Consider the following 23269-nt stretch of genomic DNA (forward strand, 5'->3'; position numbering starts at 1 on the left):
CATCATTGCTAAAGCATCCGAAAGAATTAGACTGAGAAGAAGGAAAAGACCTCAAAGCTGCAGGCAAATACCCTGGGATGGGCAGACCCTGACAAGGTGGACGACCACTGCTAAGGACACCTCCAATGCCTGTGACTCTCCCAGGGAAAGTAACAGCCCTGCCTCTCCTCCAGGGGAAATTCTCCAAGCACACTGGTTACTTTCAACACAATCTCACTGATGGGAAGCGGAGGAGGCACGGGGTGTCCATAGTGGTGCAGGTGGGAATCAATCCTTAGTCTCCAACCGGGGACAAGCCTTTGAATGGCACAGAAATTAAATCCGTCCTGGAGTGAGCCAATCGTATTATACCGAACACCACTGACACCTCTTATAAACTGTGGATTCATCTACTATGTAGTTTCAATAGTGACTCAATTTCATGAGAAGACATTTTTTATTTATGTTCAGTTTTCTTCTCTAACTGTACTCTCTCACTATAATTTTCAATTCACAGCTATTTAGGTAGATTCTGCAGACAGTCTAAATTAGAAAACAGCTCTTTAGTAGATCTTTTTTTTAAATAAAAGGAAATCATTTGTTTTAGTCCACTTACCATTCCATGATTCAGCCACCCTGGGATAAAATTATCAAGCAACTTCGGGTAAATCATCTCTCTGTCATAGGCATAAATGATCCAGAACACCGCTACAACGAACTGGAAGGGAAAAAGAGATCCTTTATTTCAAAGGCACCAACTGTCCACAGAATACAATTTGTTGGTTATCTATTGTTCAAAGAACCCAGCAAAACTATAATTTATAATGAAAGACAAATCAGCAAGACAGCTAATAACTGCAAAGATTGTTCTAACTTCATCCCATTAGTGGTAACTGTGGGGGTCCCTCCTCTTTCCTTGATCTCCCAACTGTGTTCTCTCAGGCGAAGGGCTCTGTTTGTGAGGGAGAGAGAGATGGCCTCTCTGACATCTGGAACAGCTCCCTTCCAGGGCTAAGTGTGTTGGTTTGATTCCTCTCAAGAGGGTTTAAAAGTTCATTGGTGGTTTTTTGGATCCCATTCCCCACTGTACAGCGTTAGAACACATTCAAGAAGCTGTAGTGTATTTTCCTTGAACCCATCATGTGGTTTAAATTAATCTTCACGTTCTCAAGTTTCTATTTCATCACTCACAGCATTGAAATCACTACTATAAAATGTCCCAAAGTCACAATTCCAGCAAATGTATTAATTTATATAGCCTAAGCGGGGGCTTTAGCGACACTGAGAAGCAGAGTGTACGAACAGTTAAGGAAGATTCCTAATTTATGAATAATTCATAAATTCATCTGGATTCCAGAGGTTTATTTTGACCCATCAGCAACATCATCAAAAAAAGCGAGGAGAGTACTCAGTTTATTATCTTACCTTTCCTCAAACTAATGGTGAGAGAAGCAGCTCCGATAAAATAAAGAAATGAATGGCCCAAGGACTTAACCTTCACCATAGAATTTTTTTTTAAAAAAATGAATGCTTTTGTAAATAGTCTATAAATGTAGCATGTAGAAAAGGGAATGAACCATCCCAGAGGGAGGTCTCATAGTCTCTTCAGAGTTACGTGTCAAAATAATAAATACTACGGAATGATAAAATGTGGCATGAATGTTAAACAGAAACAATTTTATCTCATTTCTTGTAAGTCATCCATGCCCTGACATTTTATTAATAATATAAATTTTATTGCCACTTTTTATAAAACTCCTGGTGTTTATAGCTCAAGGCTAGTAATCAGAAGGATTCCAAAGTTCTTTTAGAAGTACGTCAGTTATCACACGGATAGTCTTAGCCTGAAAAAAAATTCACCCTTAAAACCCAGGACGTTATGAACATTCACTGATTCATAAAACACACTGAATGATAATTACAATAGGCAACTGTAGATAACACACGTAGTTTTAATACCAGATTAGGGTCCCCAGTTATTTATCCTGCTTTTGGGGCAACTATTTTCACCCAGTGGATAAATGCACAAGAGGAAAAAAAAAAAAACATCTATTATTAGCTTAAGGTTAACTATCGTCAGGATCTTTCCAAGTACAACAAATAATTTTTGAATTATCCGCAATTTGGGTTTGTTCATTCCACTACTAACTTCATGTGTATTGAATATCAGTGTTCCCTGCCCTCAGACCTGGGTGGGCTCCATGCTTTACAGTCTTGTTACGCAAAGTGTGGTCCCATGGGTCAGCAGCACCCACGCCACCTGAGAGCTTTTTAGATGTGCAGAATGCTAGGTCCCAGCCTGACATGTTCTGATCCTGTATTTTAATAAGATCCTGAGGTCATTCCTATGCACATAAACGTTTGAGATGTCCTGCTTTGGAAGGCTCTGCTCCAGCCACCTGGAACCTCCTCCCTCGCCATGGAGTGAGGCAATCCCAGGTCCAAGTGGCTGGTCTACCCAGAGCCTGCACCCCCTCCCCTTCTAAACCACATCCTGGGAAACCATGACCCTGGAATTTCCTGCCTAAGTAGACACAAGTATGCCTCAGGGCCTGTGTGGGTCTCCTTCTCGGGTCTGACCCTGGAAGACTGACTGTGCAATAAATGTTTGTATCCCTTGACCAGAGAGATGGTTAAGGGGTATTTATTCCTGTAGGATGAGAACCAAAGTTTTACATGTGGCCTGGGTGTCCATACACAGGCATGAAACCATTTCAATCCTGGATGGAGCCATCAGTAGAATCCCTTTACCTTTGCCACATAGTGTAATTTAATCATGACAGCGACATCCCATCACAGTCACAAGTCCCCTCCCATACTCAAGGGGAGGGAATTATACAGGCCCGTGTAGCAGGGGGCAGAATCTTTGGGCCGTCTTAGAGTCCTGCTTACCATATGCTTCTACTCTTCTTTTCCAATATTGTTTTGGCTATTTTAAGTCCTTGGCATTTTCATTTAAATTTTAGAATCTCAGCTTGTGAATTTCTACAAAAACATCCCCCTAGAATTCTGATTATGACTGTACTGAATCAGTATATTCAATATGAGGAGAAAAGACATCTTAACAATATTGAGTCTTCTAACCTATGAACATAATTTATGTCTCCATTTATTAAGATCTTTAATTTCTCAATGTTCGTAGTCTTCAGTGACAGCTCTTGCACATATTTTAAGTCTACCACTAAGCATTTTACGTTTTTTCTGCTATTGTAGATAGCATTAAATTTTATTTTTTATTTTTTTTATTTTTTGCGGTACGTGGGCCTCTCACTGCTGTGGCCTCTCCCGCCGTGGAGCACAGGCTCCGGACGCGCAGGCTCAGCAGCCATGGCTCACGGGCCCAGCCGCTCTGCGGCATGTGGGATCCTCCCGGACCGGGACACGAACCCGTGTCCCCTGCATCGGCAGGCAGACTCTCAACCACTGCGCCACCAGGGAAGCCCTAAATTTTTTTTTTTTCACATTCTTTGTTTGCTAGCATATAAAAACACAAATGATTTTTTGTATATTGACGTATCCTGTATCTTTGCTAAATTCACTTAGTCATTTGAGTGGTTATGTTATAAATTATTTTTGGTTTTTATATGTACACGATCTACAAATGAAGACAGTTTTTCTTCTTTCTTTACAATTTGTGTGCCTTTTCATTCTTTTTCTTTTCTTATTGCACAATGTTGATCAGAAGTGATGAAGAGTGAGCATCTTTGTCTTCTTCCCTACTTAGGGAAAGTGTTCAGTTTCTCAACATTTCAGTTTAATATTAATTGCAGGTCTTTCTTAGGTGTCTTTTATCAAGTTGAGGAAAATCTCTCCTATTCTTAATTTATGTATATAATGAATGAGTGCTGAATTTTTTCAGATAGCTTTGCTGCATATCTTCAGGTGACCATATATTTTTTTCTCCTTTATTCTGTTAATATGATGAATGACAGCAATTGATTTTTAATGTTAAACCAACCTTTAATTCCTGGTCATTATGATGATCTTTTTTTATTTAATTATTTTACTTAATTTTTTAATTTTTAATTTTATAATATTTTATATATTATTGGATTCGACTTGCTGATATTTTAAGGAATTTTTTCCATCTTTATTCATAAAGTATATCAACGTCTAGTTAGTTTTTTTTTTTTCTCATAACGTCATTTTCTAATATTGGTTACAGGATAATGCTGGATTATCCTGTAATATAAAATAATAAAAAAATAAAGTGGGAAGTGTTCTCTCCTCTATTTTGTGAAGGACTTTGTGCAAGGTTGGTATTATTTCTTCCTTACCTATTTGATATACTTCTCCAGTGGCATCATCTGGACTTACAAGTTTTCTTGTGAGAAGATTTAATTGTGAATTCAATTTCTTTAATAGATATAGAGGTTTCAGGTTTTCTATTTTTTCTTGAGTTACTTTTAGTCATTTTTGCCTTTTATAGATTTTCTTCATTTCATCTAAGTTTTTGAGTTTATAAAGTTGTTCTTAATATTCTGCTATGGAAATCAGCAAATGCTACAAATCAGGTAGTTCATCCTTAGAGAGCTGGTTGTTAAAGTTTGCCAGCACATCACTCTGGAGAGCAACTTTCTGTTCACCAGGAATGATCATTCATGGTGTCCCTACCACATATAAAGCATTGTGGGGTCGATACTTAATAGTGCAATTTGGCCAATCCTTTGACCCTTACCATAGATTGACAGAATTATATGGGTTATTAAAAGCAAAGTGATTTTCAAGAAAGTGTTAGTCACCTTTCCCAGTGTAACACTAGAAGATCAAGATGTACAGCTAACTGAGTAACCAGCCTTCTAAACAATTCTTGAGATAAAAACACTGCACAGATGGTAGCTTCTTGGCTTCCTGCACTGACATCCTCTTGATGGTATGGTCATCAGCAAACCCAAAATAAGTTTGAACTCTACTACCAGGGCATGGATATGAACAAAAATAGGTTCTCTTGGACAGACTAAGTGATACTGAAACGTCCTACTGTTGTGAAGAAGCTTCTTCTCTGGCCAGGACTGGTAGCCAGCTGTTCCTCAGCACACACCTGCTGCTTCTGTGCTGCCAGGACCAGAATACTGTACTTGAACTGAGAGTGGGAGCAGCACAGTCACTTCCGAGTTCTTCAAGCTTCCCAGACAAAACACTTGTGTTACAGTGGTTATTGAGGCCTCATTTGAACCCCCCGGAAGGATTGGAAATAAACACAAAAGAAAACTGGATTCATACTTTGTCTCTTTTTGTAAGGAGTCTCTCATATGGAGTCCAGTAGAAGCTGAAGCTAATCAGCTTTGGTTTAATTCTAAGAAAAAGCTTTACTGATCAGTGGGAAACTCCTCGGAGTTTAGTAACACCAATTAGAATGCAAAGGATGTCACAGAGACATTTCCCCTGAAGGAGGCTAAAATGTCACTTATCTGTAGATTGGTCTATGAAGGCCATTTAGCGTGATCTCAAACATCCACTGTTGAAGGAGGGAAGGAGGAACTAAATGAATGCATCTTTAAGTTTTCAGCTTCAACATGACTTGAGTTTATGGAATTACTTTCCCTTTTAAAACAAATCTATTAGGACCCAGACTTTACCAATTACTGATTGGAAAACATTTAAATTCTCTTTTGGGCTCTACTCCTTTCCTTCTAGATTTCCTTTTCATGATTTTCTTTCCCATCGATTCTTTCCAAGGTCATACTGTTGCTGAGAAGTAACATTTAGACATGTTTCCAGTTGTGATTTCTCTTTCCAAATGCACAAAGCATGAGAGTAAGTTGTGTGCTCTGGACGCTAGCTGGCTTTGTCTCTGATGGCCTCCATGCAGACACTGAATGCCTCATTTTGACACGGCCCTTGTCTTCCCACTTTGCACATCTAGGAGATCCTGAGTCCGCAGGTGCTCTCCTTCTGGCTGACTTCCCTCAGCCACACCATTAACTTCAGAAATGCACAGGGAAGCATAGGGCACTCTGAAATGTTACAGTATCTTTTGTTCCAGGGTACAATTTTTTTCTAGTACTCATTCCTAGAAGTGTGACAAAGAATTCCTCTACTGTAACGATGAGGCTGTGAGTTACATTATATTTTTTTATGCTGTACGTTCTACTCAAATTACTTTAAAACCAGAATCTCCATGTAGAGAGTTTCTAAAGCACATGTTGATGTTACACCTTTCTCATGGCTTTCATCTTTTTGGTAGAGTTTATAATTTCTCCATATTTACCCACACTTAGGTCCTTAATTATCTTTTCTGACTGAGTAATTATGTGAGAATAAAAACCCAACTCCTACAGGAGCCCGCATGATTTGATGTCTGCCTGTATTTCCAGCCTTCACTTGTACCGTATTCTTTCTTGCTCGCTCCCTAAGCTCCAATTGGCAATTTGATTGTTCCTAAAACTCATCATGTGCTTTCCTGCCTCAGAACCACAGCAGTTTCCACTCTATGCCAGGAATGTCCTTCCCTCATTTTCATGTGGCTGGATCCTCTGTTCCTTCAGGTCTACTTTAGACAGCATGGAAGCCTCACCACTGTTCCATTATTTTCTATCAGAAACCCTGATAGAAAATAGGCTTTTTCTTGTTGTTCAATTGTTCACTGTCTGGTTCTTTTATGAGAAAGTGAAGTCTCAGGAAGTAGGGACTTCTCTGTCTTGTTTACTGCTGTTTCCCCACTAAATGGCATATAACATGTTTTTGGTAAAAATTTGCTGAATAAATGAATAAAGGTGCATTGCTGTTCCTTGTATGTGTCAGACCCCACATGTCCCAGAGAAGCAAGTACCTCTTTACTTCTTCAATTTTCTTCCCATTGACCTAAGATTTCTCTTTTATGTTATCCACATTTTTTGTTCTCCTGTCTGTGAGGAGATAAGCCTTTACTTCCAAGATTATTCTTTTAGCTCATCCCTTCTCAGATCTTTTATCCGTTAGCTCTTCTTTTACCTGTTTAAGTCTTCTATCATCTTAAAATAATCCTTCCCTGAATTTCTAGATCAAGATGGAAGACTAAAGGCTCTCTTTCTTGAAATCAACCAAGAATAAGGGGAATAAGAAACAGAAAGAAACCAATGGAAGCAAGGAACATCCCTAATCCAATAATCACTCTTCTCAGCGGGCTGCCAAGTGTTAGGGAACTTGAACACGGCCAGGGGGAGACACTGATGTAAGAAACAAGATCTGAGGGCTCTCTGGTCTAGCGAGCAGAACGGAGAGATCGCTACAGGTGACACACTGTAAGGGACACTCTGTGACCCTTGCTGGGAACCAGAGCTCTGAGATGTATGGGAGCCCTGGGGAAACGTTCAGGTGTCAGAGGTGATGATGTTCAGTATGGCAGTGGGCAAGCACGGCATCTCTGCAAGAAGCAGGATGTGGGCATGTGAGGTAAACAAGACAGGATCTGTGGTCACCAGCCTGAACTGGACCGCTTCTGCTCACCTGATGAAGACCAAGGTTTCTGTCACCATACGACAGGGCTGTGATCAATATGAATCAAAGAGAGAGAAATGAGTCAGACCCAGAAAGAAACCATTCTCCAGGGGAGGGCGGTGGTGGGAAACAGACAGAAATTCAAGCTGCCCTCACTCAGTTCCTTAGGCTGTCTCTAGTTCTAGCCTTTCACAAATCGCTGGCTCAGAAAGAACAAACCAATTTAAGGATGAGTAATCATTAAAAAAGAAATAGCATGGAATGTATTCATTACATTACCACAAAAAAAGAGATACCACAAAAAAGAGAGCGAGATAAAGCTGAATATGACCAAACGGGCGGCGGGTAACTGAACAATACAAAACAGAAAATGGACTAATTAACTGATGATCAAATAATTCTCCATTAAAGAAAAGCAGTCAGAGATGAAAAATTGAGACTTAAAGAAGAGAAGCTAGAGCGAGAGAAGGGGATAAAAGTGAATGGGTAGAATTTTGGCAAGAAATAAAGTATAAAAAATAAAACCACATAAAACTGAAAGTCGCATTATAAGCAGTAAAAGGAAAAACTGCCTTTGGTATAGACGGGGGTTTAGCTCTCCACGGTCCTGTGGACTAGGTACACTGAGAAACCTTCCTGCTGTGAAACATTAGGTGCTAAATAAATTACGACAAATATGCTTTCAAATGTATTGCTGAGCAGACAAGAAAGGAAGGGAAATCACTAGGAACCAAAAGCCCCATACAGACAAAAACGAACAAGGAAAAAAACCCAGAACAGTAGCAAACACAGAAACTGGGACTGCCCTGGAGGCAAACGTTAACACCAGAATCTGAGTGTTCTGTGAACTGTGGCCACTGAGATGGATGACAGTGGCCTTGGGCCCATGCAAATCTAGGGACTGGGTCCTGAACCTGAGGGGCCTGGCCCACCTTCAAAGAAAGGGTAGGCTAGAGAAAGCACCCTTCATCTGGTTAAATCAATTGCTTTCTATTCCTAACTGCTAAGATTGTTTCAATCAAAAAGGTTTCATTTCATTGAATTTTGTTCTGCACTGAGATCATCCTTTTTCCTCCTTCATCTTTGTATTCACAAAAGCTATGTGTGGTGATAAAGCAAGTTTTGCAAAGTCAGAAAAGAAATTTTATACTTCTATCAATTAACTGTAGTGGATATTGTAGTACTTATCCCAGATTCCCTCTTCAGGGTCCATGCATCCATCCTGCAGATGTTGGGGATATCAGTTGCTGGCCACTGTCAGCTGCATCCCTCATTAGAATTGCCCTCAGCTGCAAGGAACTGCTTTGCTCAAGGCCATGCCCCTACCGCAGGGACAGTCTAAATCCAATAACTTACGGATGCAAGGATGCAAAGACCCAGCCCCTCTGCCTCAACTTAAGGCAACTCTGAAGGGTCATCCCTGCTCTAAGAGCTCCCAGGATGCCCGTTACAACTGCAGTGCGGGTCATCTTCTTCCTCTACCCAATGCTGTCTTCCTCACTTCCTAACAGGTATATCTCCCAAGAGCCCCCTCCTGCACACACTCTCCATCTCAGAGCTGTTCACAGGGACCCCAATCCAAGACAACGCCACTCATGTAAAAGCTTAAATATGAAAACATTTGTTGTAAGTCAATCACCGTAAAGAACTGTACAAAAATTAGTTGCAATCTCACCCTGCAGTAGTGAGTCATTGCCAAAAGGACAGGTATAGCCTTCAAGATTTTTCTCCACGCATGTAAAATGCATTCCATACAGTATTTTACAAAATTAGGTCACACTATACCTAGTCTTCTGCAATGTTTTAATTTTAAAATATTTTTTAAAGATACCCCATTTTTCTGAAGCACTTCATAGTACCCCGCTGTATGTTACACACCATCATTTACTTAAGCAGTCACTAATGAATACGTACGTTCGTTCCAGTTATTACAATTTGCAATAACGTTGCAATAGATATGTTATGTTAATGGTTTTTGCACCTATATGAGAACCTCAGGGGAATAAATGACTAGACGTGAAGCTCTTGGATCCGAGGTCACCACTGCCTGTCGAGTTGACTTTCACAAAGGCTCCTCTGTCATTCCCAGCACCAGCTGCCTTTACCCCAGCTGCAGGCCACCATGTCCCTGTCCCTGTCCTGGACTATTGTGGTCACCTCTTGTCTAGATCCACTGGCTTCAGTGTCCTCTTAACTCTATTTCTACTTTTGGCCTCAGAGTTATAAAATGTTTGTTATAAAAACATTTAAGAACTTCCCAGTTTAAAGCTTCCAATGGCTCTCCCTTGCTTGCAGAATAAAATCCAAACTCCCTTTGTGATACGGCCCCAAATTCTCCTTGCAGTCCCTTGCCAGCTCCTTTCAGGAACCCAATCACCACACTATGTGTCGTTTTCCAAACTCACCACACACTTCCAAGTACCCATTCCTTTGTGATTTTTATAACCATAGCTTAAAACTCATTACAATTATTTTTCAAAATCCAAGCTCAATCAGTGTTGCTCTCATTGTGCAGTTGTTTCCTGCCCTCCCCCATCCCAGTCTCTTATCCGGAGTAATTATTTCCTTCCCTGACCCACCACAGGTTTCTTCTTGTGACAGCAGCCCATTTAGCTGTGACTCTTACAAGCCTTTTAACCTGCTGGCCCCTCTAAGATGCTGGAGGGCTCCTTCCACCTCCTTCCCCTCATGTGCTGCTCTCGTTGCCTGGAATGCCTTCTACCAGCCCTCCTAGCTCATCCTTGCCATATAGATGGTTCAGAAATGGCATAACCTCCAAGAAGCCTCCCCTGAGTTGCCCCAGACTCGGGCCCCCTTTCCCTGCATGGGTTCTCAAAGCATATTATGCTTTTCCTTTCTAACACTGAGTATAATTAGGATTAGATAATTTACGGTGTAATTAATAGTTTCTCCTTCCAGTGGAATGGAAGCTCCATGGAGGCAAGGATCAGACTGCTCCCTCTCTGTTGTATCATCACATCTCTCTTGGTGCTTTATAATTTTCTTAACTCTTCATTTTGAAATAATCTAAGACTTACAAGAACTTTAAAAATAATACAGAGAGTTCCTGTGTACCTTTCACCCAGCTCTCCCCAATGATAACATCTCACATAACTGGCACTGGTATAATACTATTAACTAAACTACAGATCTTCTTCCAGTTTTCACATGCATTCTTTTTTAGAGGGTGTTATTGTACTATAAAAATTTACCACGTGTATCCGTTTATGTAACCTCTACCACAATCAGGGTTCAGAAGAGTCCCAGCCCCATAAAGACACTCCCTGATGTTATTCCTTTAGAATCACACCCTCCCCCCAATCTCAACCGCTGGCAATCATGGATCTGTTCTCCATCCCTACATTTCGTCATTTCTAGAATATTATATGAATGTAATCTTTCCTAGTACTTTATGAAGGATGGTTTACAACTATTTAGTTTCAACTATATATGGGCCAGAGGCTTCACGAGTAAGATCTTATTTAAGAATCACAACTACCTTGAGATAGCTACTATTATTTTTCTACTTTTTAGATGAAGAAACTTAGCTTTAGAAAACTTAACTTTCCCAGAGTCAAAAAGTAAATAAGCTGGCCAGAATGCGAGGCCAGACAGTGGGAACCCAGAGCCATTGCTATTAACCTCCTTAAACACTTTTTGCACGTAGTTCATACTTTTGAAGGAATTATAACTGAATGAATGAATAATTAAGTGCTATAAAGGAAAAACTCAGGTTTTTCCTTCCTGAGTTGGAGAAAAGCCCAGCTCTCCCCTACTATGTCTTTCTTTCCTGTGTGTCTCTTTACCTTCACCAAGAACACTCCACTTCTGACACGTCGGGTCCCCAACTGTGTGGAGGCTATTTTCCCCCCCAACCAATTCTCTGACACCAGCTGAGTGTCCTACAGTTAAGCTCAATTCAGATACTACTGCCCGGAGATAGCAGCAGATCCCACGGGTTATGGGCTCAGTCCCGTGAGCCTGGCCTCCTCCACCCTTCAAAGGCCAGCCGCAAGCCCGGGTTGTCACCTGTGCTTCTGGCGTGACTGGCTGTAGATCGAGGGTCCAACGATCCCCATCTTGGGTTCGATTAACTCAGGGAAACACTTACATTTACTGCTTTACTATAAAGGACATGATAAAGGAGACATATAAATGTCCAGATGGAAGAGATGCGTAGGGCAGGTATGTGGGAAGCGGTGTGGAGCTTCAGTGCCCTGTCAGGGTTCACCACTCTCCCTCCACGTCTTCACCAACCCAGAGGCCCCTGACCGTCATATTACTGGCAGTTTTGGAAGCTTCATCATGTACACATAATTGATCATTTACTCCATTTTCAGCCCTTCTCCCTGCTCAAGAGAAGAGAGGGTGGGACTGAAAATTCCAAGCTTCTAGCATGCCTTGGTCTTTCTGGTGACCAGCCCCTATCTAGGAGCACACCCAGAGTCACCTCATTAGAACAAAAGACATTCCTGGTGCTCTTTTGACTTAGCAATTTACAAAGGTTTCAGGAGTCCTGTGTCAGTTACAGGGTCAACGACTAAATATTAGAACAAGAGATGCTAGTAGTGTTCTTATCACTTAGGAAACTACAAGGGTTTTAGGAGCTCTGTGCCAGGAACTGTGGGCAGAGACCCATATATATATTTCTATTATCTCACAAATGCCAAAGACTATTTCATTTCTCAGTTCTCTAGAAAGACTTCCATAGAGCAGGAACTCAATGAATGTTTGGTGAGTAAATACTTTTGATTAATCATTCTAGAAAAAGGAAAAGGAAAATGGTCAGAGATGGAGAAAAATCACCAAAAATCATGGACTTAACATGACATACATGTAAAACCACAGGACAGTAGCATGAAACATAGAACAAGGCGGAAGCATCATTCTTGCCTTCATTAGTAAAAAGTGTATTCATAGAATTTCAAGCACCTCAACAAGGATGATTTGACGAGGTACGTCTTCCCTCTGGCAAACTCACATCCACAGGATAGAGAAGCAGTACTGATTTAGAATATCTGCTGGTCCTAACTGATACTAGGGGCTTGTCTTGCACCGTGGAGACATGTTCCCTTCCTTACCCAAAGTTTAGTTAACAGGCTCCTCTCTTATTTTCATGTCATCTTTGAGATGCAAGCCCTTCCCCACAATACCAGCTTGTGGGGCTGGGGCCCTGTGACCTAGAGTCTGCAGACTATTTGCCCAGGGTCATGCCCTGGGTCATCCCTGTGCCTACAGGCTGAAACCGCACCAATCACGTGGTTCCCCTGACTCTGGCTCTTTCCAGCGTTTCATGGCATCTCCGCCTGGCCTGTTTCACTACTGACTGAAACACGAAACTAATGGCCTTTATTAAAGATTGCTTTTCTTTCCCACCGACAGAACCCAAATTGCCTGGGGTTGGCCTCTAATGGCGGCAGTCTTCTTTTGTGAAGAGTGATGTTTGAAGGCTTATTACACTGTGCTGAGAGCATCCCAGAGACGGTGGACCTGATTAGTAAGGTGGTGTGCATTGTGAGAGGGTAGGGCATGGAAAAGAGGGGGCCCTGAGGGACGAAACTCTGTTTATTCCGCTTTTTGGTCCTCTGCCAAACTACAGAAACAGGGACAAAACACAAATGGCCTTATAATTGTGAAATCAAATCAGAAGTTAAAAATCTTCCCATAAAGAGTGTGAGACACAGATTGATCACTAATGGTCTGTCTCCAGGCTCATCATCTTTTGACAATATCTGGTTACCTTACGCCTCACACAGGTGAGATGACTCCGTAAGGTGTGTCATTTTAGCATTCTAATAACTGACTCTCCTTTATGGGTTCAAAGTTTTAAATTGACCCATTTTATTTGTTTATTTTTTTATTGGGATATCGTTGTTTTACAATGTTGTGTTAGTTTCTACTGTACAGTGAAGTGAATCAGCCATATGTATACATATATCCCCTCTTTTTTGGATTTCCTTCCCATTTAGGTCACCACAGAGCACTGAGTAGAGTTCCCTGAACTATACAGTAGGTTCTCCTTAGTTATTTATTGTATGCATATTAGTGTATAAATTGATCCATTTTAAACTGAATTCCACACCCAAATAAATTGATCAAGGCTTCTCTCACTCTCTGTCAAGTGACATAAATAGAATAATTAAACACATCCAGAAACCTCACACAAGACTATCTTATTATGTTAGAAACCACTGCCAGTCAATTAGCATTGACAGAAGTTTCTTTTTCGAAAAATGATTTGGATTTTTTGTCATCATAAAATCACTGAATGATCCAACTCTTGCTGTCTCTTTCTCTCTCTTTTTAATAAAAGGGGACTATAGTTATTTAATATGATTACATTAAAATGAATATTCACAGGGTAGCTATAAGTACATAAGAGAGATATCCAGCTAACCACAACTTGAATTTAAAGTTCCACCAGAAAATAAAGAAAAATCTAATGTAATCTAATCTAATAAAAGTTAATTAAGTAAGTAATTAGAGCATCCTTTTGTAGAAGCATCCTATGTTAGGTGGCTATGTGTCAATGATTGCCTATATTCAGTGCCTTGGGTGTAGTATCAGAATGGCTTGACAGGAATACTACTGTAACAGTGGAGACGAAGCCTGAACAAATGGATTAGAGCCACCCAAGAAGGATATGTTAACAGAAGAAAACTGGTTGTCACAGTGGTTAGGCTTATTGGTATTAAAGAACACGAACGTGTCTCCAGTTTTGTATAGAGCAGGGGGTCCCCTGGCCACCCAAGGTAGCATTATAATCTACCTAGCAAGTCAATCCTTAGGATGCAAAAGAATGGATCAGACCATAGTAATCTGACTACCCGCCACTAATGTCATCCAATTACCACCCCCCAGCCCCGTGCCTTGCTTTTGAGTTCCCCCAGGATTCTTCTGGCTATCCTTTATCTTCTTCAAAGTTGTTCTGCCTCTAGGAAGAGCTTACAGAGACTCCAGTTGGCCTGACCATTTTTTGTAATTATAAATTAATTATCTTTCTGAGCTATACTTCAGTCTATAATCACTTAGCATGAGTTCATTTACTGAGAAAAGAATTCCTGTAAAAAGGACTCACAAAACTGAATGTTTGGGTCCTTAGTCCCAGGCTTTAATGGCATTTGAGTACTGTCGCAGCTGGGACACCCACAAATGGCCACCTCACTGCCTTTGAATTGCTATGGAGATAAGAGAGGAAGGAGGCTAAGGTTTTCTGTGTTTTGTTAATTTTTAGATTATACGCATAAACAAACTAGGAAAACAGTGTAGCCAGTTCTAGCCATAGTTTGCAATGGGAAAAGACCTTTTGGAGAGGTTGGTGTGTTTGTTTTTTAGTATCATATCAACAACATACCAGTGTTCCTTCCTTTTCCCTCTACGAACAATTTACCCTTTAAATTTAGATCATCTCTAAATAAGACATTTGCAGATGAGAACACATGTTCGGTCTTCCTATTACAAAAGTAACAAACGCTTATTGTAGAAATTTGTGTGAATTTTTGTTTTTGCCTTTATATCATTCTATGATGATCTATGCTGTATAAATAAAGTGGAAGGAGTCAAAAAGCAAATCGTCATCTTTGGAACCCAAATGGCTCAAAGATGCGTGCATGCAGCCTGAGCGTCAGCAATCCGTCTGCCTGACAGCACTTCAGGAGTTTTTTCCTTGGCATTTGGTCTACCTGAACTCTCTGTCATCTGTTTAGGCCCCCTCTAGAACTGCTGACCAATTATGGATTTTTTTTTGGTTCAAGAACCCTTCTCGTCAATTAAGAGCCAGGAGGATATGCTAAACTAATTACTTTGAGGATAAGCATCTCAGGAAGGTGCCAAGATTGGGAAGAAACATCTGTTTTTAAGCTGTGCTAACAGAGCAAGGAGACCCAAAGAAAATCTACTTTGTCCAGATGATCCCCACCACCCCCAGAGCTTGCTTTCTTTCTCCTCCCTTCCTCCATTTTTGCTTGGGACTCTTCAAGCACAGAGCAACAGATATTTCTGACTCGGTCCAAGACGACAGGCATTACTCTCTCGATAGGACTGAGCAAAGCAAGAAGCGGCTCTGATGGCCAGCACGGCGGCAGCTTCCCCTCCTCGGTGCCCCAGTCCTCTTGTTGGCATCACAGTCTGTAGGGATGAGTGAGCTTCCTATTGCCTACTGCCTCTTGTTTTTAGAAGATCCCCTAATAGAGGGAGTGAAACCGTGTGAGAGCATTTAACAGAGTACCTGGTGTATAGCATTCAATAAATGTTAAATGAATTTGCCAGGTCTGTCAAAGGTTTCTCCCCATTTTCCTGGCTTGCCTCATTTTTTCAAGGTAAAGTACATAAGAAAGTTCCTCTGTGTATCCCGCAGTGTAATACAGAAGACACATCGAATAGGCAAGATTATTTACAGGCGGCATTTGCTGAATGATGATGAGGCCCAGGAGGCTGGGCCACTTTGATTAACTGATGTACCTCAGACCACCTCAAGTCCTTGTTGAAAACAGGAGGGGGGGGATAAATTATAAATTTTAAAAGAAAAGCAAATTTGACAGAAACCTCTCTCTTGATAAAGCAGAACAAAACGGCTCTCGGGAATTCTTAGTGAGGCATCTCACTGGGCAGGCACAGTTGATTCGTTAGGGTACCCATGCAGAATGTACTGGATCGTCTCTTGCCAAAAATATTCTTTTGCAACTGTGTAGCTCTGAACTGTGCCTTCTTAGAAACCCAGAGATGATTTACAGATGATACTAGATACATTTAGTATCCATTTTTTAAAAACGTAGCTAATTCTACTGATAATACCTTATTTTCACATATTCAAAACCAGTACATTGGGTAAAATCCATGGTGGCTTAAATCTGTATCCAATTGTTGAAACAAGAAGACAAGGCAGGAAGATGTTCTCTCCTTGCCAAAATTCGTACTTTGTAAACTGGCCTGTAAAACTGTATGAAACCACTGGCTCTATGGTGCCAATGAAATAATATATCACAGAGAAACAATAATAAGCACAAACGAACAGGCTTTGGCTAAACAGCCTCAAGGAAAAAGATAAACAGTGACTTCTGAGCCAGATTCTGCATAAGCCCCTTTCTCATTTTTGATGCACTGTCCTAAATGAGAAATTGTGGTCAGCTCGGAGTTCACGCACACAGCTGAAAGTGTGTATCAGCTGAATGACGAAAAGCAAAGCTGGGAGAAAAAAAAAAAAAAAAAAAAAAGCAAAGCTGGGTTTGGTTTGTCAAAAAGTTTAGAGTACTTGCAAAGAGCAAGCACTCCATTATCAGAATGATTGGGTTCAAGCCCAGGTCGCACCACGTCCTAGCCATGGACCTCAGGCAAGGGACCTGTAAAATGGGAACCCTGTCCGCCTAGCAGTACGACAGAAGCATCTTCTGTGAAGAGGGAATGATGGACGTTCCTACCTTTGGGGGCTCTGAGGATTAAAGAAACAGAGCACAGCCCTTAGTGTGGTGTCTGACCCCCAGCAGCATGTAGTAGGAGTGAGCTCTCATTCATAGACTTTTCAGGCTCTTGGGGTGCTGGTGGGTTTTGCCACTATGGGAAGGGAGACGGCAAGAAGTTTCAGAAGGTGTAAATGGAACTGCTCGTCCCCAGGCTGGAAACAAAAAAGAAAGGTGACAGCAAATGCCTCTGCGTATGTAGTATCTTCTTTAGGACTCTAAAGTAATTTGGGAGGGAAGGGGGTACAGGTAGAATTTCTGAATAGTCAGACAATAATGTTACCATATTAGTGAATGTAGGGGCTGTTTTCCTTTGTTGACTCTGCTAATTTTGACAGCAAACCCCTGGGCTCCTACGTATTATTTTCTAGGCATGGGAGCGCTGAGGCTCTTTCTGTTTTGTTATTTGTGTTGGTATGAAGGCAGCCATTCTAATTTTGTAGTTGATTGTTAAGGCAAAGAAAGGGGAGGGGCCCTCCTTAGGATTAAGTGGGCTGAGGTGATAGAAATGGGCAGAGAAGACTCCTCTCCATTCATGCCTTCCAACCTTGGCACACCACTAATTTATGCTTAGGATTCTTTCCTACTTCACATCCCTCCCCAGTTTCCCCTTGGTGAATAACGAACAAAGTGGTAGGGAACTCATTGAAGCACAAAAGCAGATCGGGACAGAAGGGCTCCTCTGGTTCCCTCGAAGACACAGCTCCCTTCATTTTCCTTATGTTGCACCAGACTTTGGCCACCACTGCCCAAACTGCTGGTATGTTTGCTCCCTTGTGTAACTGAAGCATAGACCTAACCTACAGGATAAAGGGACATTCTGAAGAGGGAAACTTCTTGGAAAGGTTTCTTCACAAGCACTTAGGAACAGTGGGCAGGGCAACAGGGCCACCTGTGAACTGTGGCTACACACGTTCTCTCCCCTCACCATCTCTCATCTTCCCGTCTTCTCTCCTTCCCGCCTTCCTGCCTGCGTCTCTGGGAAAACGTCTCCCAAAGCCAGAATCATGCCTCAACTTCTGTTCCTAGGACAGTTACAAAAAGGCATGATGAATGAAAGTCCTATCCAGGACTGGCTCTTTGTAGTAAAATAGGCAAATCATTAGCATAGTAATTGCACAACAAAAAGTTAATACATTCTGTGTAGGTGGAAATTCCACTAGCTCCTTCCTTGGGGGAAAATATTCCTTTTGATATCGGCTGCTTTAACACAGCACATTTTGATCCAGATAAAACAGGTAAGAGTTACCTCAAAACGCCCACAGGGACTGTAGTAATTTCAGGAACACCCATACAGCAAATTGTTGTTTATTTTTCTATGAAGAAGGAGATGCTTGTGGTAGAAGGATGGGGTGGGGCAAAGGTAAGAGAGAAAGAGAGACAGAAACAGAAGTAGAGAGATAGGGAGGGAAGGAAATGTGCAGAGAAGGAAGACAAAAAATGAAAGTGTTCCTTTTTTCTTTCCTTTTCTTTTTTTTTTTTTTTTAAATCAACAACTAATACTGCATCTTGTTCTTGGTCCCCCAAACAAGGGCATACAAAAGGTCCTGGTTTCGGGCGGCCGTGTCATTTTTTTTAAAAAAATAAATTTATTTATTTATTTATTGCTGTGTTGGGTCTTCCTTGCTGCACGCGGGCTTTCTCGAGATGCGGTGAGCGGGGGCTACTCTTCGTTGTGGTGCGCGAGCTTCTCATTTTGGTGGCTTCTCTTGCTGCGGAGCACGGGCTCTAGGCGCGCGGGCTGCAGTAGTTGTGGCTCACGGGCTTAGTTCTCTGTGGCATGTGGGATCTTCCCGGACCAGGGCTCGAACCCATGTCCCCTGTATTGGCAGGTGGATTCTTAACCACTGCGCCATCAGAGAAGTCTTGGAGGGGTCATATTTTTGAGAACAAGAATCATATACATTATTGTTACTGAATTAACATTATTTATGTTAATTGTTAATAGTAGAATTAATTAACAAGTCTACTTTTTTCTCTATCACATATTTCAAATACATATCTTACTTATGTATATAAATATGGGAAGAAGATATCTTCATTTTCTGAGATATATTTGTGGCCTTTTTGCCTAGAGAGAGTGGGAACTCTGTGAGATGGTATACAGAACACGATAGTTCTCTACAATTTCTAGGGAACTATTATTAAAGGCAGATTTTTACTCACTGAACCCGGTTGCTGGACTAAAGCAGGGCTACCTCTGACAAATTTCATATGGAGTTTCAGAAAATGAACATAAGCCATTTAGTCAGTTGTGTAACATATGTGATTTTCTTTGAGAAGAACTTCTTCAAATGTCAGATTTAGACAGTTGTTCATGATAATACTGCTGAGAATGCACCAGAAAATGGTATTGGCAGAAAATGAATGGAAAAAATTTGCCTTTCTTGGCTAAGATAGAAAATGTCTATGATTAGTTTCCTCAGTTTTACAATATCTATTTCTTATATCAACATAAACAATAAATAACCTAAAATTCTATTCGTTGTTATTTACTTTACATTTAATTATTATTCTCAAAATTTGTTACTTATAATATTTCTTGAAACTAGTGATTTTGTTTGGGCAGCAGTGTGCCTAACTCATGAGGATAAATCATAATTAATTTAAGTCCTCATGGTGACCTCATTCCCTTCGTCTCCTCCTTGCTTTCCCAGCATTCCATGCAGCCAGTTCTAGCCATGTGACAGTCAAATGAGATGCATGGGGAAACTGGCTGATGGAGCTTCTGGGAAAGGTTCATTGGTACGATGAAGAGACAAACCCTTAGGGAGAGCTCCCTTAAGAGTGTCGTCCTCTCCATGCCTTGAACATGGGTGCAAAGCATATGAATGTCTGGTGGTTTATCAACCCTTTTGAGATTGTAGGTAGCATGTTCAAAGACAAAAAGCCAAGACTCTGGAGACAGAAGAGTGGAAAACAGAAAATGCATAAGCCTCAAATGACAATACTGAGCAATACAGCCCGGAAACTACCTGCTTATAGGCTTCTTGTTTATCTTTATTGCTTAAGCCACGGTTGGTTGGATATTCACTCAAAAAATAATGAATTATTTACACGTTGCTTCTGATGCTTGGGTTATAGCAGTAAATTAGACACACAATCTCCCTAACCTCATAGGGCAGGTGTCAAGTCAGAGAAGACATACAGTAGAAATAAAAGAATAAACATATAATGTGCCAGGTAGCAGTAACAATGAAGGAGAATATAAAGTAAGTTAAGGGCATACAGAATGACGGAGGGAGGCTGATTTATAAAGGTTATTCATGGAAGATTTTCTGAGGTGGAATAATTTGAGTAGAGACCTGAATGAAGTGAAAGAGTGAGCCAGGTGAATATCTGGGGGTGTTCTGTAACTTGCAGCTGAAGAGTATCACTAACTTACACATCCAATATGTTTTTTAGTTATTCTTCAAAACAGAGCTCCAATATCATCATTTCTGGGAAGTCTTCCAGGACCTCCCACTCAGTAAAATCAATCCTTTCCTCTTATGGGCTACTTCTGTACCTGCATGTGTTGTTATACTCATCATGTTACCTTTTAATTTACTTGTTGATATGGCTTATAAAGTCACCTTCTCTAAACTGTGAGACCCTGAAAGGCAAGATCAGTTCTTAGTGACCACTGTACGGCTCCTGGCACTCAGTACCTGCTACACCTAGCAAGCTCCAGGTACCTGCAAATAACTACTGACTTGACTAGCACTTCTGTCCTTTGAATGTTCTGGATATAAATGTGTGGTTTTCATTGTAGAGTGATTAAAAGTAGGCACCTACAGTAAAATTTCTGTCAAAGTGTGGTTATTTTTTGTGTTGAAGATATTTGTCTTGCAAGCTGATGACTCTGAGTTGGCGTGAATGTGTACGAATTAAATAGTTCACCAAGGCAGAAAATCTTTGGTTTTCATTTAGGAGAGAAGAATATATAAGATGGTCAAGAAGCAACCTGGTTCTCTACCGGGTTCTCTACTGTCTAGTCATATTATGCCCTTGGTCTTTGGAAAAGGCATTCAAGAAGGTGAGTTTAAGACAACTCACCTAGGTTAGGTTATGACAGTCTTCGGAACATTTTTCAGAAGACTGAAGAATGGGATGGGAGGTAAAGGCTCCTTTTGCTAAGGAATGAATGAATCCTCATCTCCGAACCTCCCCTTAGGCAACTCAGCTCACACTCATTTCAGCACAGGGCAAAAGCCTATGACTGACTCAACCCCAAATGAACTGGGTTTAACCATAAAATATGACCTTGCCGATATTTATATTTTTAACTTCAAAGGTGAAGAGAAAGAAAAAGGGCATTTGAAGAAACTTATAACCTCAGTGAAGGCTTAAAGAAAATAGAAAAGAGTTTGATTTTAGGTACCTGTGTGAAAATTTAATAAAGAGAGGATCAGGAGATATTAAGTGTATTAAATCCCAAGTTTCCCCTTAATATCAAAACAGAAAGAAAAGCATTTGCTTTTGTTTACAATCTCAAATAGAATCAAATTCCCTTCCTTTGTGTGTTACATTAACAGACATTAATATTAGTAACTAATATTCATTACTAAGTTTGCTTTCCATTTAAGCCAATCTCTTACCCCTAAAAATCGGAAATGAAAATAACGTTTTCTTAAATCGTAGAGGTATGACAATCTACATTTATATGCATCACAAAATTTTTCTGAAGGATGGCTTAGAGTTAGCTAGTATATCAACAAATGAAGACTTTGAGGAATCTCCTTCTGAAAATAATTGCTAGATACGTTTGCTTTGAGGGTGCATCTGAAATTTCAAACTCCATTTTCCACGTTTCCTAACGTGATTACAACACCAGAAAGAGTTAACAAAGAGCTTTGAGACTCAACTCAGATGAAAAGCTCAAATTCCAGAAAAGTTCATCGCGGCACATGCTCGTTTGCTCAGGACACCCTGGATCCCATCCTAGGTTAGAACAGATCCAAATTTCCAGGACCTTCTCAGACCCACTGCTTCTTTACTGAGACAGGTACATCCTCATCTTCACCCACCCATCAGGGTTAGCGAAGCAGCAACCCAGCACCTGCTCTAGAGTAACCCAAGTGAGCCCAGGCACAAAGGTGTACCGGAGAGGTGGTGAGATCTGATTATGTGCGTCACACAAGCGGAGCGGCTGTGGAGGAACGGGATGCACAGACTCGAATTCATGGAAAATATCTAACTGTTCTTCGGCGTTCAATGGGCTGCTTGGGATAGCAGTTGGAGACACAGTTGGAAGTTTTGAAAGAGGCAATTTCATACTCATCATACTCATTGTGTGCTACTCGTTCTCTTTTTGGTGGAAAGCCTCAGCGTTAGTCTCCTAACTGGAAGAGTATCTGCCAGCACAAAAGTCAACGAACTCACAGGAGACAAAAGACATTCTTGGTTTGATTGCTCCTAATAAACTTCAGTGCTTCCAGACCACATAATGTCATAGAATTATTTGTAATGCTTCTTTAAAGGGGGGGGACAGCGTTCAGAAATGAACTGCACATGGTAAGAAGAGCCTCCCAGGGGTTATCCCTGCAAAAATGAGCTGCAAGGCTTTGGGAGTGGTGGTGGTTTCCGGCCATTAGCGTTACTAATCAAGGCCAGCTTTGCATTTACGGGAATCTACACAAATCAGGATGATACATGCTATGTTCACTCAAGCAGACCTGCCTGATTTCTTCAAGGTTACGCTGAAACAAAGCCTTAGCCCAATTATCTTGGATTGGAATGCTTCATTATTTTAATACATCCTTGAGAGAGAGAGAGAGAGAGAGGAGAGAGAGTACATGAAGTAGACACACATCAGGTCCATGGGTCACAAAATCATATTTAGTGCTTCATGCCCACATAAAGCAATTACTGTCGGCTCATTACTGGAGGAAGCATTAGTGGAGAAAATACAAATCCTAGATAACCTACCAGGTCTTTCTTGCTGCCATAGTTACAGCTGAGGTGAGAGAGAGAGAGACAATGGGAGTGCCAGAAAAGCTCGGGCCTAAGAGGTCTCTTTGGGAAACTTTGAGCAGACGTGATACATTCAGCTGCCATTCCGCCCTCTTTTTATGCCCATTGCCTTTTTGCCCTGTACCAGGAAGCAAAAATAACATGGCTTTGCCCCCCGCAAACTTGTGGTTGACAAACAGAAGGCGTGGAGCTGAGGAAACCAGGAGAAGATGGCAGAGGAAGTCCTCTGTGAGGTTGGCAGTCACTAGGCAGTCAGAGCCTGGAGGTCTCTGGGGACCGACCACAGGCTTCTAAGTGGAGCCTCTGTACCTTCCTCCTTAGGATGCTTGAGCCATGCCCCAGGCTCTCTGGGCATAGTTTGCCCTTTAGGATCTTGACTGTGTCAACCAACATGGTACAAGCTGTTTAATTACAAATGTTATAACCAATCATTTGCACACATAGGCATTCTTACACTACAG

The 23269-nt window shown here is 41.1% G+C and overlaps 1 protein-coding gene across 2 annotated transcripts in view; it reads right to left on the bottom strand.

Moving 5' to 3' along the window:
• Positions 1-23269, bottom strand: part of AIG1 (androgen induced 1) — a 234197-nt gene that overhangs the window by 141953 nt on the left and 68975 nt on the right. For both annotated transcript variants that reach the window (XM_082855613.1, XM_082855612.1), the window contains exon 3: positions 596-697. In XM_082855613.1, coding sequence (XP_082711739.1) covers positions 596-697 — 102 coding nt within the window. The remainder of the gene's footprint in view (positions 1-595; positions 698-23269) is intronic.

The sequence above is a fragment of the Leucopleurus acutus genome (genome assembly GCF_964270905.1).
Source record: "Leucopleurus acutus genome assembly, chromosome: 15".
Taxonomy (NCBI): domain Eukaryota; kingdom Metazoa; phylum Chordata; class Mammalia; order Artiodactyla; family Delphinidae; genus Leucopleurus; species Leucopleurus acutus.